Source organism: Borostomias antarcticus, assembly GCF_949987555.1.
Source record: "Borostomias antarcticus genome assembly, chromosome: 11".
NCBI lineage: Eukaryota > Metazoa > Chordata > Actinopteri > Stomiiformes > Stomiidae > Borostomias > Borostomias antarcticus.
Window position 1 is genome coordinate 15,561,385 of NC_140244.1, and position 27,805 is coordinate 15,589,189.

The 27,805-nt window shown below is 48.6% G+C and overlaps 1 protein-coding gene across 1 annotated transcript; it reads right to left on the reverse strand.

The window, feature by feature from the left end:
* Positions 1–24,401: 24,401 nt before the first annotated feature.
* Positions 24,402–27,368, reverse strand: ndufa4l2a (NDUFA4 mitochondrial complex associated like 2a; the record flags this gene model as incomplete). The annotated part of the gene is made up of 4 exons (XM_084446095.1): positions 24,402–24,458; positions 24,828–24,888; positions 25,311–25,396; positions 27,318–27,368. The coding sequence occupies 4 exons, from the start codon at positions 27,366–27,368 to the stop codon at positions 24,402–24,404; spliced, it is 255 nt and encodes an 84-aa protein (XP_084302221.1).
* Between the last annotated feature and the right edge of the window lie 437 nt (positions 27,369–27,805).

A 27,805-nucleotide genomic window follows, 5' to 3' on the forward strand; every position in this document is an offset into this window, starting at 1 on the left:
TCATAATTTGTATGGATGATGGACAGGAATTCTGAAAATTCTGTAGAGAAGGCAGGACATTGTTCGGGAGGCCTATATAGTTACTGCCAGAACTGGGGGCTGGCATTTTAAGACAATAGCGTGGTATTCAAAAAAGGTAAAATCATCAAAGGAGATGGTCCTGCAGCTGAGGGCATCTGTAGCTATGGTGGCTGTTCCTCCACCTTTTTTCCTGCTTCTGATAGATTGAAAAAAGCTGTAGTTAGGAGGAGAGGCTTCGATGAGGGCTGCTGGTCCATTTATATTTAGCCAGGTTTCAGTTAGGAACATACATACAGTCTAATTGTTCACATATAAGATCATTAATGAGAAAAGTTTTGCTTGGCAGGGACCTGACATTAAGGATCGCCATTGAAATAGCTTCCGGAGAAAAGGGCTGGCTCGCCTGACTAGTAGGCCTGGGTGGTATATTCACTGGAACGGATATCAGGTTTTTCATATTAGATCCACCTGACTGTTTCCTTATGGTAATAGGGGTGCGGTCAGAGATAATTTGCTGAATGGCATATTCAGGTGGGCAGAATTCGTTTATAGAAATATAAATGTGGCTATGCCAGGTCTCAGTGAGGGGCAGGGAGTCCACGTCTATGGTGATGGAGCGCTGGTGAGATGGAGCTGGTGTAGCCCGAACCGTATTGGAGCGGGGAACTTGAACTGCACCAGGGATGTTAATCCTAGGAGCGTTGGACCTACAGCCAGGGGCAGACCTTCAGCACTGTATAACACACTATGCAATTGTGTCCATGCTGACAGGTTATGTTACCTATTGTAATCCATCCATCCATCCATCTTCATCCGCTTATCCGGGGTCGGGTCGCGGAGGCAGCAGCTCCAGCAGGGGGCCCCAGACATCCCTTTCCCTAGCAGCATCAACCAGCTCTGCCTGGGGAATCTTTAGCCGCTCACAGGCCAGTGCGGAGATGTAGTCCCGCCACCTAGTCCTGGGTCTACCCTGCGGCCTCCTCCCAGCCGGACACGCCTGGAACACCTCCCTAGGGAGGCGCCCAGGAGGCATCCTCACTAGATGCCCGAACCACCTTAACTGGCTCCTTTCGACGCAAAGGAGCAGCGGCTCTACTCCGAGTCTCTCCCGGATGACTGAACTTCTCACCCGATCTCTCAGGGAGACCCCAGCCACCCTCCGGAGAAAACTCATTTTGGCCGCTTGTATCAGTGATCTCGTTCTTTCGGTCATGACCCATCCTTCATGACCATAGGTGAGGGTGGGGACGAAGATAGACCGGTAGATCGAGAGCTTTGCCTTTCGGCTCAGCTCTCTTTTCGTCACAACAGTGCGGTAAAGCGACTGCAGAACCGCACCAGCTGCTCCGATTCTCCGACCAAACTCCCTCTCCATGGTTCCCTCACTCGTGAACAAGACCCCCAGATAGTTGAACTCCTTCACTTGGGGTAAGGACTCATTTCCTACTCGGAGCGGACAGGCCACCGGTTTCCTGCTGAGAACCATGGCCTCGGATTTAGAAGTGCTGATTCTCATCCCAGCCGCTTCACACTCAGTTGCGAACCTATCCAGAGAGTGCTGGAGGTCGCAGGCAGTTGATGCCATCAGGACCACATCATCTGCAAATAGCAGCGACGTGATCCCCAGCTCACCGAACTGCAAACCCACCTCCCCACGGCTACGCCTCGATATCCTGTCCATGAAAATCACAAACAGGATTGGTGACAAAGCGCAGCCCTGGCGGAGGCCAACCCCCACCGGAAAGGAAGACGACTTACTGCCGAGGACCCGGACACAGCTCTCGCTCTGGGTGTACAGGGATTGGATGGCCCTAAGTAGGGACCCCCTCACCCCACACTCCCGCATAACCCTCCACAAGACCTCTCGAGGGACCCAGTCGTAAGCCTTCTCCAAGTCCACAAAACACATGTAGTCAGGTTGGGCAAACTCCCAAGCCCCCTCCAAGATTCTCGCGAGAGTGAAGAGCTGGTCGGTGGTTCCACGACCAGGACAAAAACAGCATTGTTCCTCTTCGATCTGATGTTCGACTATCGGCCGGACCCTCCTTTCCAGCACATTGGAGTAAACTTTCTGTTACTGGGAGGCTGAGTAATGTGATGCCTCTATAATTGGCACACACCCTCTGGTCCCCTTTTTTGAATATTGGGACCACCACCCCAGTCTGCCACTCCTTTGGCACTGTCCCAGACTTCCACGCAATGTTAAAGAGGCGTGTCATGCCTTCAGCATTTCTGGACGGATCTCATCAGTCCCTGGGGCTCTGCCACTGTGGAGTTGTTTGACTACCTCAGTGACCTCCTCCAAGGAAATTGACGACCCCCCATCATCTTCCGGCTCTGCCTCGATCGTAGAGGGTGGATTAATCGGGTTCAGGAGTTCCTCAAAGTGCTCCTTCCAATGCTCAACAACCTCCTCAGTTGAGGTCAGCAGTGTCCCCTCCTTGCTGTATACAGCTTGGATGGTCCCCCGCTTTCCCTTCCTGAGGTGTCTGATGGTCTTCCAAAAACACTTTGGTGCCAACCGAAAGTCCTTCTCCATGGTTTCTCCGAACTCCTCCCACACCCGCTGCTTTGCCTTGGTCACGGCTGAAGCCGCACCCCTCCGGGCCAGTCGATACCCTGCAACTGCTTCTGGGGTCTCCCGGGCTAACATATCCCGGAAGGCCACCTTCTTCAGTCGGACGGCTTCCCTGACCACCGCTGTCCACCACGGTGTCCGAGGGTTACCGCCCCTTGAGGTACCTATGGCCCTCAGGCCACAGCTCCCAGCCGCAGCTTCAGCAATGGAGGCTTTGAACACCGACCACTCATGCTCGATGTCCCCAACCTCCACAGGGATGCCTGAGAAGCTCCGCCGGAGGTGGCAATTGAAATCTCTCCGGACAGGTTCTTCCTCCAGACGTTCCCAGTTCACCCTCACTACACACTTGGGTTTTCCAGGTCTGTCCAGAAGCTTCCCCCGCCATCAAAACCAGTTCACCATCAGATAGTGATCAGTGGACCGCTCTGCCCCTCTCTTTACCCGAGTGTCCAAAACACAGGGCCTCAGATCAGATGATACAATAACGAAATCGATCATCGACCTTCGGCCTAAGGTGTTCTGATGCCAGGTGTACTTGTGGGCATCCTTGTGTTCGAACATGGTGTTTGTTATGGACAAACCGTGACTAGCACAGAAGTCCAACAACAAAACGCCACTCGGGTTCAGATCGTGGTGGCCATGCCTCCCAATCACGCCCCTCCAAGTTTCTCCAACATTGCCTACGTGTGCATTGAAGTCCCCCAGTAGGATAGTGGAGTCCCCTGCAGGAGCCCCGAATAGGACTCCACTCAGGGTCTGCAGGAAGGCCGAGTACTCTGAACTGCTGTTCGGTGCATAAGCACAAACCACAGTCAGAGTCCCCCCCCCACAGTCCTAAGGCGCAGGGAGGCGACCCTCTCGTCCACTGGGGTGAACTCTAGCACAGAGGCGCTCAGCTGGGGGCTAGCTAGTATAGCCACACCTGCCTTACGCCTCATACCGTGAGCAACTCCGGAGAAGAACAGGGTCCAACCACTATCCAGGAGTTTGGTTTCGGCGCCGGTGCTGTGCGTGGAGGTTAGCCCCACCAGGTGTAATTGGTATTGCTCCACCTCCCTCACAAGCTCCGGCTCCGTCCCCCCCAGCGAGGTCACGTTCCCTGTCCCCAGAGACAGCCTTTGCCGCCCGGGTCCGGTCCGTTGGTGCCCCCCGCCTTCACCGCCACCTAGTTGGCAGCGCACCCAACCCCGACAATTCCTCCCGCGGGTGGTGGGTCCACGGGACGATGGAGGATGAGATGGTGTTGACACGTTGCTTATTCGGGCTGGGCCTGGCCGGGCTCCGTGGTAAGCCCGGCCACCAGGCGCTCGCATGCGGGCCCTCCGTCTGGGCCTGGCTCCAGACGAGGGCCCCGGGCTTTCTCCGGGCCGGGTCTCTCTTCCTTTTAGTTCTTCTGTCATCAGGGGTTTTTTACCTGTAACCCCAGGTAGGGGGGCTAGGGGGTACTACCACTTGCCCAAGGTGGACCCCCAGACTAGTGGAGGGAAGGAGGCGTCTTACTTCTCCATTGTAGTTTTGCACAGAAAACTAGCCACTGCCCAGTAATGGTGTAGGTATTAAATGGGGAATTAAATAGTGTTCCCATGGTGCATTGTTTTAATGATAACCTAGATTTGTGGCATTTACTAGGCTGTATTAGTCTACGTCGATCCCGGACGAGCCCCCACTTGTTACATGCTCACTAAGGTGTAATAAGCCTAGGGGCAGTAGAGAACATGCAACAGTCGGTGCGTAGCACAGCTGGCTAAATAGGACCCAGAACCTAGGTGTGGTGCACACCAAAACAACCACTGTCCACTACTCAAAAAGGACCTTAAGAAAGGATTTATTGTAATACAAATAAATGTGCTCATGAACACACAACATTTACACAAGACAGGGGGGGTTAACAAACAATACACAAAAATAACTGAACAATAACCGGAGTCTAACTGAGGGTAGGAGAGGGGGAGGGAGAAGGACTGCTGGAGCGGTGCAACCCACAGAACACAGCCCTAAAATACCCTACACCTCTATACTACCTTACTAACGCCACAGAACTGCTAACTAACTAGACTAACCGGAACCTAACCTACCTGCTACAGAAGTGGATAACACCGCCCGCTTCTAACCTAGTGTGTATAACAATGGTTATCTACATGATGCAGTATGTAAACCCCAGGGTATCTTACCTATCCCTTCTCCCGTGGTGAGGACAAAGGAACCGGGGGAATCACGCAACCAAACCAAACTAAACACCACTAAACGGACAGAACTTCAAATAACAGATGGATAATCAAATAACATAAACCAACCAAAAGCACCCCTCTCCTCCCGCGACACAAAGAAATGGACCATTTATAGCACACAGGAAGACAAAGGATTGAACAGCAGACAGGTGGATGATTAGGATGATGATGATTGCACACAGGTGGGGAGGACACAACGATGATTGACAGGACTGGACAAGGGCGGGACCAGGAAGCACACGCACCACTGCTAGCGGCCACCTGAGGGAGACAGACAGGGAAAACAGAACAGCAAAGACAAAAAACATCCCTACCCGTAACACTGTCCGTCCATGGTGCTGAATCACAAAAACTAGCCTATTAAATTGTTTAGATGGTAGGCCTAGCCTGCAGAATTCCCCGCAACTGTTCACAAAACCATTGTTGTGTTGACTGTTTCCGACCACACCGTTGTAATAGGCCTATATAATATAACATATTTAGACTATAACACAAATACATGTGTTGTACATCTGATATCTCTCCAGGCATGTCAAGGACGATAGTGAAGGTGGAAACCGACCCATGGCCCAGCAGAGAAGAACTGTCGATCTACAGCTTCCATGACCGCCTCCCATCGCTCTCCCCAAGTCACATTCACTGCCAAGTCACACTCACTTTCTTACTGCATCCATTCACTACACTACACCACTGATATTAATGACACTCACATCCCACCTCTTTGATTATTGTTAGAGAGCTTTATGTAAATAGATTGTTAAACTTAAGTTTGATGTGTGACTCACCTTGTTTTGGCTCTTAAGAGCTGGGTTGTAACAATCGTGTTCCAGATCTGATTACTATTTGAATCTCCATGAGTTCCTTATCAAAGCAATAAGAAACACAATCAAAGCCATTTACTGATCAACGATCTATACAGAATAAACCATAAAGAGGATATTGTAAAAGATAACTTAAAAGTTTTTGTTTTTTTTAATCTGGTAATAAGTGAAGGTAATTTGTACATCATGATCATGAGGGGTCAATGGCTTTACAATGATATACTGTAGGAGAGCATTACTACACTCTGTAGATAAGACAGGTACTGGGGGGTCTATGTGAGACATATTTCCAATACAGTGAAGGAAAAATTGTGTACATACCCTGTGGAATGGGCAAAAGCATGTTGTGTGCCAGATTGCTGTGCAGTCATGGGAAAGTGACATATCAGAGGTGACAGGTAGACCACCACTGATGCGATGTGTCCAGGCAGACCCCTTGTATGTGGCTCATCCTCAGAGCAGAACATGTCCTCCTGGTCCTCACCAAGGACTGAACGTAAGTTTGAAATGAACGAAAGTCAGAGTACCTGTGATTCTCTTCATCTTTCCATTTTGTTGGGTCAGCAGCTTGCTACAGGCACACGTAATTTTAACTCCAGCCCATTGTTAGAGTTTTAGCTGTGATGACATGAAGATGGCAGACATCCTGGAAAGGAAAGGCTTAAGTAATTTTGTGTGAATTTAACCTCCTGCTATCCTCAAATGTACATTACATTTGGTTTCATTGTAACTGTTTGAAATTGTAACCTACGTTTATGTGTCAGGTAGGCTTTAAAAAAATAAAACGTTTATTTATTTATTTTAAATCGTAAAAAAGTGCATGAGGATTCTTTATACTACATCACACTACCAGTATACCCAAGCTGGTCTCCCAGCAAGACCATCACATTACCAGCTTAGTGAACATCACTTCCCAGCAGGTTTTCTGATGCTGACCTCTGTATTCTACACATTCACAAGAAAAGATTTGGGAAGGCTGCATTCTCATTTTGTGCACCGAAGTTGTATTGTGGAATGCACTGCCAGTTTTCATCAGGGTGCATCTCACCCCCGCGCCTCAGCAAAACTGAACTAACAGCACCTTATTTTTATGATCGATGTTAAATAATTCACTGTGAGTATTTATAGTTTGTACATAACCCACCACAACTGTACACTATGCACATAATTCTATACCCTGTAAATCACCTGTTAATCACTGCTATTTAAAAACCTGCTGTTCTGTACATACCCTTGCATTTCTATATAGTATGTATAACCCAATAGCAATAGTTATAACTCTACCACAAATCTCATCTGTGTATGTACCACCCAATATAGACCATATAGAAAAGTAATGTATATACATAATAGGTATTATTATTATTATTGTTGTCTACACTATTACACCATTTCATGGAATGTTCATAATCGAAACAATAACACCATATATGTGGTTCTTCTTTAACAGAATCTGGCAACCCGATTATTATTAGGGCCCGAGCACTGGCGGTGCTAGGCCCTATTGAAACTCGAAGGATTATTATTAGGGCCCGAGCACTGGCGGTGCGAGGCCCTATTGAATTTCGAAGGATTATTATTATTCTCCTTCTACCTTCTCCCCAAACAAATGCCTTTTTGGCGGCTTAAACACCGATGAACACGGATGAAACTTTGCAGATACGTCAGTCCCGGTGAAAAATTTGATAATTCATGGGTGCCGGAAATAGGCGTGGCAAAACGGCTCAAGAGCGCCCCCTGGAAAATTTAAAATGGCGAGCCCCACCTTTCAGTTTGATGTAGGCGAACGAAATTCGGAGGGCATATGTAGTTCATCGAGACACACTAAAATGTCTCTTGGAGCTATACCCAACATGCAACAGGAAGTCCGCCATTTCGCTTTTAATGTGCCATTTTGTCCTTGTTTTGACTATTTCCATGCCTCGTACTTCAACGAACTCCTCCTAGAGATTTCACCCGATCAACTTCATATTCGGTCAGCTTCATCTTAAAGGGCAATGCTCGTTTTTGACAACCTGGACCTTATTTACGACATATTATAAGAAGTTTGACTTACCGAGATCACTTTTGTGTAGTTCGGAGGCCTGTAAGGCAAGGCAAGGCAAGTTTATTTATATAGCACATTTCAGCCACAGGGCAATTCAAGGTGCTTTACATGAGACATTAAAAGCATTAAAACAAAAAGCAAGACATAATAGACATTTAAAACAAAAGGCAGGACAAATTAAAAGCATTAAAACAAAAAGCAAGTCATTAGAGACATTTAAACAAAAAGCAGGACAAATAGAATACAGGAATAAAAGTTACAGTGCAGTATACTGATAAACATAGCTCCTCTTAGAAAGCAGTGGCAAAAAGAAAAGTCTTCAGGCTTGTTTTAAAAGAACCAAGAGTTGCAGCAGACCTGCAGTTTTCTGGAAGTTTGTTCCAGATATGTGGAGCATAAAAACTGAATGCTGCTTCTCCATGTTTTGTTTTAACTCTGGGGACAGAAAGCAGACCTGTGCCAGACGACCTGAGGGGTCTGGATGGTTCATAGCATATGAGCAGATCAGAGATATATTTTGGCCCTAGACCATTCAGTGCTTTATAAACCAACAGCAGTATTTTAAAGTCAATTCTTTGACAGACAGGAAGCCAGTGTAAAGACCTTAGTACTGGTGTGATATGCTCCACTTTCTTAGTCTTAGTGAGGACTCCAGCAGCAGCGTTCTGAATCAGCTGCAGCTGTCTGTAGAAGAAATTTAAAATCCAGCGCGAGCCAGTATATCCATGTAATGACGGTGATCGGGGCACCGAGAATGCAGTTTCTCAAAATCCATTTTCGGCCGCTAAACGGTTGTTTTCATCAATCAGATTGAATGAATCGACAGTTGAGATTCCTCAACGCGAGCCATTGTTGTGGTTTTCAAATACGGGGTCTCTAGCCTCTGTAATATGATCTTTACACGCCTTTCCCCACTTGCTCCAGCACGCATGCGCACAGGCCAGCGCGCAGACTGGCTATTCTCCGGCTCACATTCTCTGCGCTACGATCGTTGTTGGTGCCGAGAATATTGTCGTCGTCATTCGTCAGCAACAATCCGATCGTAGCGCAGAGAATCAAGTCAAACTTCTTATAATATGTCGTAAAAAAGGTCCAGGTTGTCAAAAACGAGCATTGCCCTTTAAGACCTTTGTGATCAAAAGTTATCAAAAAAATTGAGTTTTCACCACACACCCTTGCCGTGGTGCCCCGCTAAAGTTTGACATTTCGCCATAAAACACGAAGTCCTCATAACTCCTCCATACATTATCCGATTTGTCCGATATATCTCACGCTTCATGACGGTTCTGTCGTGAACACATCTATGTGTCAGTATTGCGTCATACTTATAGCGCCACCTATTGGTGAAACAGGAAGTCCTCATAACTCCTGCATACATCATCCGATTTGCACCAAATTGCTGATGCTTCATGAAGGTGACATTCTGAACACATCTATGCGTCAGTATTGAGTCACACTTACAGCGCCACCTACTGGTGAAACAGGAAGTACTCATAACTCCTACATATGTTATCCCATTTACTCCTAATTGCTCAGGGTTGATGAAGGTCACATCCTGAACACATCTGTAGGTCAGTATTGAGTCATACTTATAGCGCCGCCTACAGGTCAAGCAGGAAGTCCTCATAACTTCTACATACGTTATCCCATTTACTCCAAATTGCTCAGGGTTGTTGAAGGTCGCATCCTGAACACATCTGTGCGTGAGCATTGGGTCATACTAATAGCGCCACCTACTGCTTACAGGAAGTCATCATAACTCCTACATACATTGTCTGATTTACACAACATTTCTCACGCTTCATCAAGGTACTGTCCTGAACACATCTATGTGTTGGTATTGAGTCACGCTTAGAGCGCCACCTACTGGTGACAGGAAGTTTCTCTCAGTACTGGACACCGAAATAGCACACCCTTTGACGGCGCCACACCCCGACCCGCATGGGGTGCGAGGGCCCGCTCACTGCTGCTCGCAGCACTAGTTATTCTCCTTCTTCTACCTACTCCTTCTTCTTCCAAAACAAATGCCTTTTTGGCAGCCTAAACATCGATGAAAACGGATGGAACTTTGCAGATACGTCAGTCCCGGTGAAAAATTTGATAATTCATGGGTGACGGAAATGGGCGTGGCAAAACGGCTCAAGAGCGCCCACTGGAAAATTTAAAATGGCGAGCCCCACCTTTCAGTTTGATGTATGCGAACGAAATTCGGAGGGCATATGTATTTCACCGAGACACACTAAAATGTCTCTTGGAGCTATACCCAACATGCAACAGGAAGTCCGCCATTTTGCTCTTAATGTGCCATTTTCCCCTTGTTTTTACCATTTCCATGCCTCGTACTTTAACGAACTCCTCCTACAGATTTCATCCGATCAACTTCCTATTCGGTCAGCTTCATCTTAAGACCTTTGTGATCAAAAGTTATCAAAAAATTGAGTTTTCACCAAACACCCTTGCCGTGGCGCCCCGCCAAAGTTTGACATTTCGCCATAAAACACGAAGTCCTCATAACTCCTCCATACATTATCCAATTTGTCCGATATATCTCACGCTTCATGACGGTTCTGTCCTGAACACATCTATGTTTCAGTATTGCGTCATACTTATAGCGCCACCTATTGGTGAAACAGGAAGTCCTCATAACTCCTCCATACATTATCCAATTTGTCCGATATATCTCACGCTTCATGACGGTTCTGTCCTGAACACATCTTTGTGTCAGTATTGCATCATACTTATTGCGCCACCTATTGGTGAAACAGGAAGTCCTCATAACTCCTACATACATTATCCAATTTGTCCGATATATCTCACGCTTCATGACGGTTCTGTCCTGAACACATCTATGTGTCTGTATTGCATCATACTTATAGCGCCACCTATTGGTGAAACAGGAAGTCCTCATAACTCCTCCATACATTATCCAATTCGTCCGATATATCTCACGCTTCATGAAGGTTCTGTCCTGAACACATCTATGTGTCAGTATTGCACCATACTTATAGCGCCACCTATTGGTGAAACAGGAAGTCCTCATAACTACTACATACATTATCCAATTTGTCCGATATATCTCACGCTTCATGACAGTTCTGTCCTGAACACATCTATGTGTCAGTATTGCATCATACTTATAGCGCCACCTATTGGTGAAACAGGAAGTCCCCATAACTCCTCCATACATTATCGGATTTGTCCGATATATCTCACGCTTCATGACGGTTCTGTCCTGAACACATCTATGTGTCAGTATTGCGTCATACTTATAGCGCCACCTATTGGTGAAATAGGAAGTCCTCATAACTCCTCCATACATTATCCAATTTGTCCGATATATCTCACGCTTCATGACGGTTCGGTCCTGAACAGATCTATGTGTCCGTATTGTGTCATACTTATAGCGCCACCTATTGGTGAAACAGGGAGTCCTCATAACTGCATACATCATCCGATTTGCACCAAATTGCTGACGCTTCATGAAGGTCACTTTCTGAACACATCTATGCGTCGGTATTGAGTCACACTTACAGCGCCACCTACTGGTGAAACAGGAAGTACTCATAACTCCTACATATGTTATCCGATTTACTCCAAATTGCTCATGCTTGATGAAGGTCACATCTTGAACACTTCTGTAAGTCAGTATTGCGTCATACCTACAGCGCCACCTACTGGTGAAACATTTAGTCCTCATAACTCCTACATACCTTATCTGATATACTCAACATTTCTCACGCTTCATCAAGGTACCGTCCTGAACACATCTATGCTTCGGTATTGAGTCAGAGCACCACCTACTGATGACAGGAGGTTTCTCGCAGTACTGCACACCGAAATAGCACACCCTTTAACGGCGCCACACCCCGACACGCGTGGGGTGCGAGGGCCCGCTCACTGCTGCTCGCAGCCCTAGTTAAAATTGTTGTTGTCTACACTATTAGACCATTTCATGGAATGTTCAGAATCAAAACAATAATACCGCATAATTATGTGGTTCTTATTTAAAAGAACCTGGCAACCCAAATTCGGTCATGCGCACTAGCCACATCGAGCTGTAGACGGTAGACCCCACATCGACCTGTACCTGTACCATGGGAACGCACCTGCTGTCTGAAGTGCGGCGATCAAAATCAAAGACAGCGGAGATGCCGTAGCCTAGGCCTACACCCTCGCCGTTCGATGCAAAATAGCCTATTTATTATTATATATGATAAAAGGTCCTATTAAGTCTCTTTATAAGGATTAATATATTTTGTATCGACCGGCGACAGTGCGGCATCTCATCTTTCTTTCATTATGCCGTTTTAGCAGCTGGAAGTTGGGAATGGATATTGTAACGCTGTGTCTAATTATGGATAGTGGGTTTAGTTAGGTTTGTTGTGGGGGGAGTGTCCACTAGGGGGGGGTGGTGGTTTAGAGGGGGGGTAGAGGGTGAGCGCGTGAGACGCGAGGGAGTTTTTGGTTTTGGCTGAAGCCGGGGGAAGCAGAGCGACGGAGGAGATAGTTTTTGGGGGAGCGAGGGGAATGCTTTTTGGAGGACTAAATCAGTGTAGCTGTGGACATATCCCAACCCCGGTTAGTTGTGAGCCCAGGAGGCAGGGAAATAAACATTCAAGCCGGTTGGCTATTTTCCTACTATCGTCTATTCGTCTATTGTTTTGTCTGCTAGCACACCGCAACGCCACATTGGTGTCAGAAGTGGGATGTTAACCTACGTTGCCGATAGCTAGCTAGCCGAGACATTAGCCATGGATGATCATCTGAGTGGAATGCTCACCCCGCCGGAATCGGGAGGGAGAGTGAAGGCGCCGACTGGAGACGTGGGCAGGGGACACGGTGGACCGGTGAAGGAGATGGAACGGTCGGGAGAGTGGAAAGGCGAATCCGAAGTTGACGAGGGGGAAGGAGAGGCGGGAGCTGCCTTTCATGTCACAGACGCGGATGCCCAGTGGAGCTCGGCCGCAGCAGTAAAATGTGAGCGGGAAATGTGGCTGAAGAGAAGGTACCGTGAAATAGTAAGGGAGGGGCTGAATCCGAATAGTAGCTCGCGTGACATAGGCGGGCTCGTGTCTAACTTGCCAGTGATGATGTGTGATGAGGGGACTAAGTTCCCAGTTGACGGCGATATAGCTGTCCCTGCCATTGACCCTGCTAGCATGAGCTATGCTAGCATGCCCCAGCCTGCTGTTGGTAGCTCAGGGGCTAATCCACCTGGCTCTGTTAACCTAATGATGTATGCTGAGCCAGAACCTGCAGCCTCACTTTTGTACCATACCCATAGAGTTGACGTTACGCAGCGTGGTCTCTCCTCCAGTACCCCCGCAGCTGTACAGCGATTGGTTTTTAATGACAGTGCTGTGAGAAATGTTGCTGGGTCTCATGCAAACAGTGCTGGAGAGAGCATGATAGAACCACGTGTGCAACCGGCTTCTCCTAGTTTAGGGTTAAATCTAACCAGCTCTGTTCCAGTTCAGGCCCCTCATGCTCCTGTAAGCCCAACAGAGATATTGGCAGCTACACTGGCTGACGCATTCACTGCTGCCCTGGCGGGGATTACTTCGATGACCGCAGGCGCGCCCCATCAGAGAAAGGCACGGGTCAAGGTGGGTCACTACGATGGAAAAACGGGGTGGGAAACATACTGGACTCAATTCCAGCTAATAGCCAAAGCTAATCAGTGGGACAAGACTGAAAGTGCAGTTCAGTTGGCCGCTGCCCTGGATGGAGAGGCTAGAAGGGTGCTGCTTGATCTCTCCTCCATGGATATGGCTGACCCGCATACCATAGCACGAGCAGTGGAGAGGCAGTTTGGTGACCCAACTTCTCAGGCAGCTGCTAGACGACAGTTCAACAGTAGAGTGCGCCAGAGTGGAGAGAAGCTAGGGGTCTATGCAGCAGAGCTACGCCGCATGGGCCGTAAAGCTTTCCCTGAGTTCAATGAAGAGCAGCGGTTCATCCTCGCCAAGGAGGCTTTCATCAGTGGGCTGACCCCCCACACCCTTCGTCTGCAGGTCCGCCTCAGTAACCCGCTCACCTGGGATGATGCACTGGAGAGAGCACAGGAGGTGGAGCAGATTCTTGGAGAAGGGACGGGGTCAGGACCCCCGCAGCCCTTATCGGTCCACCCAAAGACACCAGCCACCCCGCAGCAGACCATCAGGCCGCCTGTGACGCCAGCGAGCCGTGTCCCACGAGACCCACAGCACCAGACCTGCTGGACAGAAGGGCCACATTCAGTTCCACTGCCCCAGTTCCCCCAGCAGCAACCTCAGCCCCCAAACGCCGTCGGGAAACGGAGCGGGGACAGAGTAGAGGGGAATATTTCTGTCCCAGCCGCTGACCACCCCCCCCGCTCTCCTGCACTGAGTAGGTGTGTACTGGAGTCTTGCCTGGTGACACGCAGACAGTTACCTTATGGATGCCGGTTGCTGGTGAATGTAGAAGGGAACTCAGTCCATGCCCTTGTGGATACGGGATCCACTGTGACTCTCATAAGGCCAGAACTGTTAACGGAGAAGCTGCCGCTGTCCCCTACCAACCTCCCTCTCATCACAGTGACTGGCGACAAAGCAGCCATGTTGGGCTGCTGCCCAGTTACTATCCTGGTTGGTGACCAGACCTTTCAGCAGGTGGTCTGGGTGGCAGAGATCGCTGAGCCATGTCTGTTGGGCCTAGATTTTCTCAGGGCTGTCGGGTGCGTGTTGGACCTGGCAAAGAACACAGTGTCTTTGGGGGGCGGGCCCCCCTTGGCCCTGGCATGTGCCAAACTTGCCCTGGAGCCAGCTGAGGAGCTCAGTGCTTTGGATGGGCAGGGTGCGAGCACGGACGCCACGACCGAGTTACTACCGCAATCTACGCCTGGACTACTACAGCGAGAGGATGGACTGGATGTCTCTCATCAGCCCCTCGAGTCTACAGTTCCCTCAGAACCACAACAAAGAGTGAGTCCCCAAACCTCTCTGTCGGAGTCTACTGTCGTCTCTGTGTCTGTTCCTGATCCCCCACTAGTGAACTCGGTGCCGGGGATGCAGCTTTCACCGCCACAAGACCTCCCTGAGCATCATCCCCGGTTGTCCAGTCATCTGGCAGCTAACACTGTGGCTGTGGATGGAGGAACTGCGAAGCTTGCGACAGAAGAGACTATTAGGGATGTGCTGGAGCAGAATAGAGAGGGCTTGTCTTTCGGAGGCTGAACGACATTACAGTCAAGGACTCGTATCCCCTACCCCGTGTCGACGAGTCCCTGGATGGGATTAAGGGCTCCGCCTGGTTCTCGTCCCTTGACTTAAGGAGTGGATATTGGCAGGTGCCACTGTCTGCTGAGGCACGGCCCAAAACAGCCTTCACCACTGGCTCCGGTTTATGGCAGTTCACCACCATGCCTTTCGGACTGTGTAATGCTCCAGCTACATTTGAGAGGCTCATGGAGAAGGTGTTGGCTGAGGTCCCAGCAAAGAACAGGCAAGTTTATCGGGATGATGTGCTTGTCCATGGGGCGGACTTTGACACTGCTTTGGCAGCGCTGCGTCTGGCCCTCTCCAAAGCACAGCAGGCGGGCCTCAAGCTCAACCCAGAGAAGTGTAAACTGATGCAAAGGGAGCTTACCTTCTTGGGCCATCGAGTGAGTGGAGATGGAATCGCCACTGAAGATGGAAAGGTCGCCACGGTCCGAGACTGGCCCGTCCCCAGGACTGTGTCGGAGCTGCGGTCCTTCCTGGGTCTGGCTTCGTATTACCGCCACTTTATCGCGGGCTTCTCCACGGTGGCCGCCCCTCTGAACCGGCTGACGGGCAAGAATGTTCGCTTTGAGTGGGGACCAGACCAACAGCGGGCCTTCGAGGCGCTCAAAACCTCTCTCTGCCAGTCACCAATCCTGGCAGCCCCTGACCCTGATGGGGAATTCATCCTGGACACGGATGCAAGCAATGATGGCCTGGGGGCGGTTCTGGCCCAGGTCACCCCGAGCGGCGAACGAGTGATTGCTTACTACAGCAGGGCCTTCTCGAAGCCAGAGCGCAACTACTGTGTGACTCGAAGGGAGCTGCTCGCTGTTGTGGACGCGGTGAACCACTTCAAACACTATCTCTGTGGGCTGAAGTTCCTCGTCCGGACGGACCACGCCTCTCTCAAGTGGTTGCTGTCCTTCCGGGAGCCGGAGGGGCAGGTGGCGAGGTGGATTGAGCAGCTTCAGGAGTACAACTTCACCATCGTTCACAGAAAGGGAGACAGCCACGCAAACGCAGATGGACTATCCAGACGGCCCTGCAGGCCAGACTGTGTTCCGTGCAGCCGTGCGGAGATGAGGGATGGGGAGTCTGTTAAAGGCCAACAAGCAGAGTGTATGGCACTGCGGTTGGATGACCCAGTAGTCTGGGCCAGGGAACAGAGGGAGGATACAGAGTTAAAGGGGGTGTTGGAATGGTTGGAAGAGGGCCGACGCCCTGAGTGGGCCGAAGTGGCTTCTGCTGGTCCAGCGGTGAGGGGGTTGTGGTCCCAGTGGGAGGGTTTGGCCGTTCGAGATGGAATGCTCTGGAGACGCTGGAAGGAGCCAGCCACAGGTAGGGAGCAGTGGCAGATAGTGGTGCCTAAGAGTAGGCCGAGGGAGGTACTGGTGCTCAATCATGGCCAGCAGGGGGTTGGTCATTTTGGGGTAAATAAGACGCTTAAGAGGGTCCGCCAGTCATTCTACTGGGGCACATGTCGGCGCGATGTGGAGACGTTCTGTCGGAGATGTGACCCATGCACTGCCCGCAAAGGTCCAGTAGGCCAGAGTAGGGCGCCGCTCCAGCAGTATCAGGTCGGGGCACCTATGGACCGGGTAGCTGTTGACGTGCTTGGTCCGCTTCCTCGCACACCTCGGGGGAACCGCTATGTGGTGGTGGCGATGGATTACTTCACTAAATGGCCTGAAGCGTATGCTGTGCCTGACCAGGAGGCTGCCACTGTGTGTGAAGTGCTGATTGAGGGGATGTTCAGCCGCTTCGGGGTCCCAACTGAACTGCACTCTGATCAGGGGAGGAACTTTGAGGCCCAACTCTTTGCGGAAATGTGCAAACAGCTGGCAATACACAAAACACGCACCACTCCACTCCACCCCCAGAGTGACGGGTTGGTGGAGAGATTCAATCGGACTCTGGGGGCCCAACTCGCTCTGGTGGTTGCCAAGGACCAGAAGGACTGGGATCTGCAGCTGCCACTGGTCCTACTGGCCTGTCGGTCAGCAGCACAGGAGACTACCGGTTGCACCCCTGCACTGCTGATGCTCGGTAGGGAACTCAGAACACCACCGGCGTTGGCTTACGGTCAACCTCCAGACACCCCACAGGCGCCGGCTAGTCCTGAATACGCGGCACAGTTAAGTGAAAGGCTGGCAGTAGCACATGAGTTTGCGAGAAGGAACTCGGAGGGGGCGGGAGCTCGGCAAAAGAGGGCTTATGACCAGCACACCAAGGGGACGCACTTCCAGGCGGGGGACCTGGTGTGGGTCCCTCGGTTGGCTATTTTCCTACTATCGTCTATTCGTCTATTGTTTTGTCTGCTAGCACACCGCAACGCCACAATATAGAAGGGCCCAGTCTACTTCCTGGATCGAATTTTTTTTATTGACTAAACACAGGCGTTTGAATAGGCTGAGTTCTTGAGCCCTACAGTGCAACACATGATGGAAAATACACACTATTGTAATTCAACTCAGTTTATTAATAGCAAGATTATATTAAATTACAAAATTAACTGCAAGCAATTTGAAATGTTGAAAAGTTTCAGCAGCGCATTATTGTGTAATACCGTAAACGTAATACCGTAAACACAACGAATGTCACGGTTCTAATACCGTGGACAGTTTATACCGCGGTTCACGGTTTTACAGTATACCGTCTCATCCCTACTCCCCAATGTGCACGATACAAATTTGCCAAAACCACGTGATTTATCAAACGAAGCTTTGTACGTGATGCAAGCACCCAACTCCTATTGGACAGGACATCACATGACGGTGGGCTCATTTGTATTTTGCCCAAAAGTCCTCTAGGACTTCTAATCCTAATCAGTCGATACAACCGCCATACCATGCATTGACCAGTAGATGTCATTATGGAGCTGCTATATCGACTGCATCCATAGAGCAACACTTTTTCCTGTCACTATAGGGCTTGGGAAAATGTAGTCCCAGACATGACCATCTTGTTTCTACACAGGTGTATCTATTCTCTGATTGCATAGGATTCTATGCAGTAGAGCCAATCAGACAAATAGATACACCTGTGTAGAAACAAGATGGTCGTGTCTGGGACTACATTTTCCCGAGCCCTATTGTGTTGAATGTGTCAGAGCGTCGGAAAGCTTAGTTTCCCCCATCACTAACAAATACATCATCATTAAATATGAAGCTACTGTACTAAACTGAAGTAACAAAGAGGCTAACAAACATAACTAATATAACAGAGTAGCACACACAAAAAGTAAATGGCACAAGACAATTAACAGAGACAAGGTATGGTTATATAGGAGGTGGGGTGAGCTGATTGGGTTAGCACAGCTGTATGGAATGAAGTTGATGATTGGTTCACTGGACTAGACTCACCTGAATGGAATGAGAGTGAGGGGAGAACAGAAGGAAAGACCAAACACACACAACACCACCACACACTAGACACAGCCAGACCAAACACACACAACACCACTACACACAAGACACAGCCAGACCAAACACACACAACAACACCACCACACACAAGACACAGCCAGACTGAAGGCTGTGACACTGACATGTCTGTGGTGACATATTATCTGTAGTTATGTGGAGGATGGAAGCTCTAAGCAGCTGGAAGCTAGTAGTTCCTCTGTTCATGTAAATGTTTGTTAAACCAACCATGCTAAACCTTAATGGTGGTTCTGAAAGTATTCTGGCCCTCGATGTTTGGGACAGAGATATTACAGGATGGAAGACCTCCTGGTATTTTTTTTTCTACCTCCTGTTGTGGGCCTAGCCTACTCTGAATGTCATTCGAACAGGATGCAGAATGTATAGCTGCCAAGTCAACCCTATACTGTATGTGACATGCTATATGTTATGTTCTTGCTTGTTTGTATTGGTTGTGTATATTGGAGTGCACATACAGTAGCAGTGTGTATGTGCATGTGTGTGTTTAAACACTTCTATGGCTGTATGCGTGTTTGTTTGTGCTGGAGTGTGTGTGTATCTGGATCCAGCTGACTCAGAGGTCAGAGGTCAGGGATTGTTCAACTCTTGACAGAAAAACAAACTTTTTTTTGCCTGGGTAAATAAAGGTTAAATAAATAAATAAAATTCTCAGTCTGCTCCCTCCATCTCTCTCCCTGGTTCTCACGACCTGACAACATTTGACGCAGCTTGTTTTATAAGTGTGTGTGTGTGTGTGTGTGTGTGGAAACCACATTCATCTGCGATGGTGGCCCCAAAAAACAGCAAATAATTATACATGAGAAGTTAACTTACAATAATTAATCAGAAAATAAAAAAATATTTTCATTATGGCTTAGGCCCACCTGGCTGAAGAAAGTCTTTTACAGTCATATTTTAAAATTGCGTTTCACACCCTACACCGCACATTTCCAATAGGCTTTTTAGTTGTACTACTCATGATCACGTCACAGTGCTTCCACAAGCTAGACTTCCCAGTCTCATTTGGGATTTGTAGAAGCTCTCTGCTATTTTCCGCTTCAATTCTTTCATGGCTGACACTGTTCTTCTCGCTCACTTTTCCCACCGAACCACACGCAATCCGGCCCAAGTCTGAATTATTTATTTAAAAACAAAGCTCTACCCGGCCCAAACTCGTCGTCAGGCCTCAGGCCCTGTTGGGCTCAGGCTGGGATGCAGACCTGTTAGCTCATCCTAGTTGAGTGCTAGCTAGCTGTGTATTGAGTCAAATGCCTTTTTAAAATCAGTGAAGCACAGCACCGCTGTCATGTTGTTCTTTTTCACCTCCTTAGGGTCAAGATCTACTTACTGTGTTACTGTGGACCTCCCTTCTCGAAAGCCATTCTGGTACTCTCTCAAGTGTACCAAAATTGCGCTCTGCAGCTTGTTAAGTATTGTGCGGTTGTACATATTTGCAACGATACTAGTCTCTCTCCCGACTCAAATATTACGTTGAATCACTGCGCTCCACATGCTACAGTCTGTGCCACGTCGCTGCCCAAGCTGGTATTCTGAGAGCGTATTGATGGTTCAAAATTGAAAGAGTGACAGGTCGTAGCAGCAAATGAAAGACGCTAGCCCAGGTTAGATGGGTGGGGCATATCTATGGGTGGGAACGCCTGATCACGAAAGTCATTACTGATTGGTGTCGCAGGGATTGCTGTGAAACCAATGAATTGCCAGGATTTGAGCACCAGGTTTTGCATGAAGTGGCACAGACCCATAGAGAGATCTGCAGCATGCAGTAACATAGTTAGCGTTAGCTTACGTAGTGTATCAGCGAAAGAACTCTCATGGGTCTGGCGTGGAGACTACAATGATACAGGTCAGGCTGATGCCACGGTAATTGTCTGGCTTTAGGCACTGGGATGATGTTGGAGAGAGACCATATACTGTATCAGGCTTGTTATTTTTCATTATGGCAAGGTTGCAGATGTCCAGGATGATGTCATCAAGGTCGGACTTCTTAAAGACCTCTGGGGGAATGCCGTCTGGCCCAGCACTCTTTCCTTGCTTCAGAGTCGATTTCACCCTGTCGAGCTCCGCAGCTGTAAAGGAGCCATTGTCGATATTGAGATTTTCGAGGACCGCAGGTATCTCCCCCTCTGCTTCCTCCACTGTCGGGTGGGTGCCTAGGAGGTTCCTGAAGTGAGCGAACCAGTGTTCACCCTCTCCACTGGGCTGTTGCCTGCAACTTGGCCTTCCTTTGCCCTCTTCCTTCCACTCATCTTGTTAATGACCTTCCAGGCCTCACTGTATCGTGGCTTCCCTCAGGCTGCCTCCACCCTGCGCACCTTTTCCATCTGCTCCTCCTCTCTGGTCTTATCATAGGTGTCGAAGAGCTGTTGCTTTGTCTCATTCACTTGCCAACCAGCTCCCTGTAGTCTTCTCTTGGCCAAGACATCGGCGAGCCTTCTCAACTCTTTTCTGTGCCACTACAACCTCTGGATGCGTACACTTTGGAGAAGCTCTGGTGCGATCCACCACTGACGCACACTCCCTGGTTGCCTCCACATGTGCTGCTACAAACCGATTGTACAATGCATTAGGACCTTGCTCCACGTACAGCAGTTGGAAGCGATTTCTCACCTCCACTGTGTATCTGGCCTGCTGGTTTGGTCTTACTGAAAAAGTCTTCCAGTCATGCCAGGTCTTCAGGTTTAGCTTGGGGACCCTCAAGCTTATGGAAACCACTCAGTCGTCTGAGGCCACAGTGCTGAACGTTCTGTAAGGCTCTGCATTTTTGACTGATTTTCTTCACTCACACCTTACCAGTACTGTATGTAGTCTAACTGTCTATACATACCAGAAGCCCGGTCCTGGAAGGTCCAACTATTTCCTCTTCTTTTCTGGAACAGGGTGTTAGCAGCCAGTTCCTCGACTGGAGCCTCGTTGCTGGGTGAGTACACAGCCATGATAGTAGTGACCGGGTTGCCGTCGGTCAAACTCGGCTATAAGGATCCTTTTGGTGTGCTTTTGAGCCCGGAGGAGAGCTCAGCATTATTACGTGCCCGGGAGCTCAGCATTAGTCCCACACCACCTGTCGCTGCCTTGGCCTCATTGCGCCATGCAGTCGAGGTGATGAACGAGCTCCTTCCCACTTTGTTGTACATGATTGGGTCTGAGCTCCGGTGTACTCTCCGTTGTTCCTGGACACCCAGAATCTCCAGTCCACACTCCTCGGCACAGTATGGAAGTTTCAAGCGCAAGGGATTCAATGTTAGCTAGCTATGTGGCACTAAACTAGTTATGCCAAAATATGGCTACATTAGGCAGCACCAGCACTAGGCACATTTACAGACGGTAACATTAGCTGGCTAGTTTGTAGAGATGGTAAATAGTTGTAAAATCAAAACAAGCACAGATGCCCGTTCCCCTGGGATTCTGGATCGGTTATCTACACTAGCTCCCAGTAGCAGCTTGCATACAGTTTAAAACTCTGGTACAGTATTAGCCTACAGGGCAATGAAAGGAACTCCCTCCTACCTCCAGGCCATGGTCAAGCCCTTCACCCCCTCTCGACCACTACGCTCTTCTACCTCAGGACAACTGGTTGGCCCATCACTCCAAGGCCCCTGCGGCCATTCGACATGGTCACGGTTCTTTTCTGTCCTGGCCCCAAGGTGGTGGATTGAACTGCCCACTGACATCAGGACAGCAGAGTCGCTGCCCATCTTTTGCCACAGGCTCTATATTCACCTGTTCAAGAAGTACTTCCAGGATCCTCCCTCTTAAAAGGGTAGTGTGCTATTTTGGATATTTAGCCCTATCTGTGGTCTGTCTACCATGAACCTGAAACATAGAGACTGTAGAGGAGCTCTGAAATGGATGAGTCGAACGACTTCTCTCAGGCGGCTACACCAACGTGTGTCATTTATTCAAAGACAAAACCAGAGTGACACACACTAAAAATAACGTGAGGAAACAGCAGCACAACAAAAACAGTTCCTAACTCACTAAGGGGAATTATGTATCTTAGTGCTCACTACAAGACCATAATTTCACTGATCGTTCCAGTATTGAACTAGCTGCAGTTTTTATGCAGGCTCTCACTGGGCTACAATGAAAGTCAATGGGACATTATATTAGTCAATGATTAGGTTACTGTAATCATTAGATTACTTAATATTTTGTTTGTCCCACTTTTATTTGTATTAGCCATAATTATTTGGTGTCTTTTCTACGCTGTGAGTAATGAAAATATAGTCTAGTAGCATAAGCTAGCTACAGATGGCTAGCCAAAACAGTGAGCGATAGCTAGCATGTTGTTAGCCAACATGTCAATAGCCTAAGATGTTTTTAGCGGGACTGGGATGTTCAACCTGGGAGGAGGTCTGGGCAGCCCGGAGACAGCGGGCATGGCAGGTGGTGCTCCAGCTGAGAATGCGCCCTGAACTCTAACAGATGTGGGGGGTGTGGAGCTCTAGCCAGGGTCTGACCAGGATGAACGGGGTGTCAGGGGAGTGAATGACATAGGGGCAGATGGTCTCCACATGGTTCCCCGAGACTGAGGGTAAGGGGCTGTGTTCGGTAGGTGACAGGGCCCATGAGGTGGCCGTCCAGAGCGAAGGCCGAGAGAGGCTTCTCCAAAGGAGAAATAGGGAGAGACGCCTTGCATGCATAATCAAGATCCACAAACTCTCATCCACCCCGGATCTTGATGAGGTGGTGGTTGGTGGTTAAGAGTTCAGTAGAGGAAGGTACAAAACTAGATGTGACCTTCCTGGTTCTGAGGGGCAGGGACCTGTACCTGCGTCCAGAGGGCAAGAGGTTGTAGTAGTTATGGAAGATGTGTGTGGCATCTTCAGTTATTTGTGAGGGCTTCTTCACTGTCCGTCTCTCATGGACGCTGCTCAGTGGCTGCTGTTCCTGCCTGATGATCTTACTGCTGATCTTTACAGTCCTATTTAGGGGGGTTCAGGTTAATAGCGCTCATCACTCCAAACCATGCTGTGATGTTGAAGGCCAGTATGGATTCCACAAAGGCTTTGTAGAAAGCATGCAGGACAGATGGCTGGACACAGAGTTTCCTCATCTTCCTGAGGAAGAACCGGTGTTGTTGGCACTTGGCGAGTATCAGCTCACCATTGGTCTTAAAGGGATGAGCTTATGATCGATGGTAGCACCAAGATATTCATGCTCTGACCTCTAGTTGTTGAGTGTTTCATCTTTGGGATGCTCATCCTATTGATTAATTTACTGTATTATTAATTGTGTGTGTGTGTGGCATACGTCACACTGGGAAGATTACATTGGATTTCTCATGTCACGTCTCATGTCCCTGAGAGGCAGTAGCCCTGAGAGGCAGTAGTCCTGACAGGCGATAGCCCTGAGAGGCAGTAGCCCTGAGAGGCAGTAGTCCTGAGAGGCAGTAGTCCTGATAGGCGATAGCCCTGAGAGGCAGTAGCCCTGAGAGGCAGTAGTCCTGAGAGTCAGTAGTCCTGAGAGGCAGTAGCCCTGACAGGCAGCAGAACAGCAGGTGTTTTCAGAGGGCCCAGTGGTGCTGTGTACACGTACGTGCTGCTGTCACACCTCAGGATGACAGGTCTGTTGTTCCAGAGCCAGCTGCTGGTCCGGGAGATGAAAGCCATAGCAGCGCTATCTCTGGCCTGGATCTGTGCAGGAGGCAGGGCGGCTGTGAGCTCAGGCTGCTCAGGCTAACACATGACATCTCCAACACTAACACACCAAGTCCCATCACTGTAGGTAAACATGGCTACATTCGACAGGACAGATGAGTCAGGCACTCAGAGGAAGCCAGAGGAAACCATTTTATTTAGACAGATTTAGACAGCATAAGTGACACAAAACAATGTAATCTATCTATTATTATCTGTAACACTAAAGGCTACTACTTCAGTACATATACGTGCACAACACCCAGAGACTAGAGGTCCAGGTGCTGCTGGAGCTTATCCCTAGGCAAAGGATCAGTGTGTTCCTCCACCAGTTATAACTTGAGTCATACAGGGAGAGTGTAGAACTGGCCCTGGGTCAGTTTCTGTAGAGCAGAAAGCATCTAGAAGTTTGGCCCCTCCTTCTTCAGGCTCTTGTAGTCGGTGGAAACAGCCACCATCTGGGAAGGGACAACATGAAGACCGGGGTTAGCTTTTCTCACCTTCCTTTATTTCCTTATTACCATCCATAAAGCACTGCTGTGTGTGTCTGTGTGTGTGTGTGTGCGTGTGCGTGCATGTGCGTGCGTGTGTATGTATGCGTGGGTGTTGTGCTAGTGTTATGTGCATGTATGCGTGGGTATTGTGCTGGTGTTATGGGTATGTATGTATGTATGCGTGTGTGTTTGTGCGTGGGTGTTGTGTGAGTTATGGGTGTGTGTGTGTGTGTGTGTGTGTGTGTGTGTGTGTGTGTGTGTGTGTGTGTGTGTGTGTGTTTGTGTGTATGCGTGTGTGTGTGTGTGGTGTGTTGTTATGGATATTTTCACAACCTTGTACTGGTAAGTGGGATCAAGCTCATTCCAGGGCTCAGGATGGGTGGTCTTGTTCCAACTGGGGGAGAGGAGAGAGAGAGAGAGAGGAGAGAGAGAGAGAGAGAGAGGAGAGAGACAGAGAGGAGAGAGAGAGGAGAGAGAGAGAGATGAAAGGACATTGTGTTAGTGTGAAGGGAGATCAACCCAGACCGTTCTTTACGTCTGCACGTCTGTAGTCATGAGCAACCTGGCGCCTCAGTACAACTCAGGAGCCGCCAATCATCTTCAGACTGAACCTCAGGGAGGTTTTATAATGTAGGTGGAGTTGAAGTGGGAAGAGTATGAACTAGGAACCATCTTCAACACGTGTATGTGGAGCTCCCAGGGTGAGAGAACGACACGCTGCCAGCGCAGTGTCTGTCTAATCTAGGGCCAGAAGTTCTGACAGAACAGGAAGGGAGGGATGGAGAGATGAAGAAGAGGAGTGCAGTAGAGCCTTACATGACGTAGGGTCCCTTCGCCAGACGGAACAAATACAGCGAGGCTCCACCCATCCCCAAACAGATGAAGAAGAACTGAGGGATGAGCTGAGAGAAAGAAATACAGGGAGAGAGAGAGGTGTGGAGGAGGGGGGGGGGGGGGGGAGAGAGAGAGAAATGTATGTGAAGGTTCAAGCTTAAAACACTTACTGTAGGGCAGTTAGCAGCTAAAGATGTTTGTCACAACACACCTGACCTGTAGGCTATAATTATTAGTGATATTGTTTTTGACCTATCATTGGAGCTGATGGCCTCTGCTGACACGGTGTCACTGTCTGTCTGCCTTTGACCTGCAGTCTGTCTACTTTTCTGCTGACAGTCTGTCTGTCTTTCTCCTGCTAGGCTGAGTGACAGAAAAATTAGTTAGATGATGAGTCGTTAGTTGAGAGAGGGTTAGGGTTAGATTGGTTCGTGTCCGTTCGTTGGTTCGTTCTTCACACTAGATGTACCAGTGTTTGCCACAGTTCGAGATTATCACCACACAAAAAATAATCTGACAGTGTTTCTTGTTATAACTTGACGTGTAGCCTGCAACATTTCAAATATCCACATACATTAAGAGAAGTGGATTCACCTGTTACCATTGTTGCTACAAAAGGGTGTCTTATCGCCATCCAAAATTATTAAGATTGGTTAATGATTAAGGTTATGATTGCATAACCAGCAGTGCAGCATTTTTTCCCCTACCCAGAATGATTACAGGTTACGACGTCAGTGTCGCACTATGGAGGATGATTTTGTCCTCTCCACAGATGCATGCCGACTGTATTATGGCACTGTCCAAATGCTGAACCTGCAAGAGTAGCACTTGTACCTCTACTTTAACTCAGTTTCACTGGGGAACTGATGTCTCTGTGATCTGTTGTTGTTGAAAACACAAATAAACAGACAAAACCTATTCTGAGCAATCATCTGAATAAAAAACTATAATCTGAATTGAAAAATAGCCTTGCAACAATTTATTAAAATTACAGTAGCCTTTACACATTTAAATCTATAAAGAATGCTGTAAGTTGTGACAAATTGTCAGGTTAATGTACAGTACTTACACCCGGGTGCGTTCTTGCTTGTTTTATTAAAGTTCGAATCATCCTTGACGGCTGATTGTTGTTTCTGGCAGCGTCTATAGTTTTTGATTAAGTCACTCAGTCCTGCAAAAGCTGTTAGAATTTGATTTGATACCACACAAAAAAGTGGACGATAGGGTCCTCAAAAAGGCAAGAGTCCAATAAAATGGGAAGCTTCTGTATAATGCAAAAACAATTATTTTGTCTAAAATACGCACCCTTAGGTACCGCGTTCTATGTAGGCTTTTACACAGGCTTGACTAGTAGACTACATGTAGACCACTTGCAGCACGTCTCCAGTTGCCTAACAAACTCTTCCTCAGGCAGCAATTTGATTTGAGCAATTTTCCAAGCAGAGTGGAGACCTGTTGCTCTCAGTGCAGGAGGGGGGGGGGGGGGGGGGCTGGCTCAGATGGAGGAGGGGTGAGAGGGAAGGGGGAGGGAAGAATAAAGCATCTGATCCTAACGATTATGATCTCCTGGAACATCTAAGCCGTCTAACCCTAACACGCGTCTGCAGGGAAGGGATGTGGTCCACAGGAAACACTGCTGCACTGAAAAAGCTCTTTCTGGAGCTGCATATATTGCCTCAGGATATTTAGATGATTGTTGTCCCAGAAATCTAGAAACAACCGCTTAACTATTGATATCCCACAAAACAACAACTTCCTTTTGGTAAGAGACCCGTTTGGCTCATGTCCCATTCTCAGGATGGCTTCCACCCGGGGGAGAAGGAGGAGGAAATGGAGAGACATATGGTCACGTCCCACCCTGATCCCACTGACCTGTTCCCTGCCTTGGTGTCTGTGTGTCTGTTGCTTCCTCTTGTCTGTTAACCCTTCACTCCCTGCCATTGTGTGTCTGTGTGATCTACACTTGTCCCTCGTCATGTTCAGCCCCACCTGCACCTCCTTTCCCCAGTCTGGCTTTATGTTCTTCCTTTGTTGGATCATTGTCCCTTCAAACGTGTTTGTTCCCCTTGGTTTCAACACTATGGATTATACAGCACCTTCTGCTGATTGAGCTTGAATGTTGTTGGTTTCACTATTTTCCTATTATCTGGATTACCCATATTTACCTGCCTGCCGGCATGGACTTATGATAACTTTCTGTTTGCATTAAAATCACTGAACTGGCTTTGCTTGCCCCTGACACAAACACTGGAAAGACCAAGAAAACAAACCTCTCCCAGCAAGCAAAATTACATCAAGATGACGTGGCGACCTCTTTGTGACGTTCAGAACTCGGCCCATATGGGGATTTTTCCCCCATCATTTCCATGACGTCATCTCAACAACATTTTAGTGACCTAGGTTATATACCAGTAGGGATGAATCATGTGAATTATATAGCATAAACATGATAAGAATGCAGAGAGATTGGGAGTTAT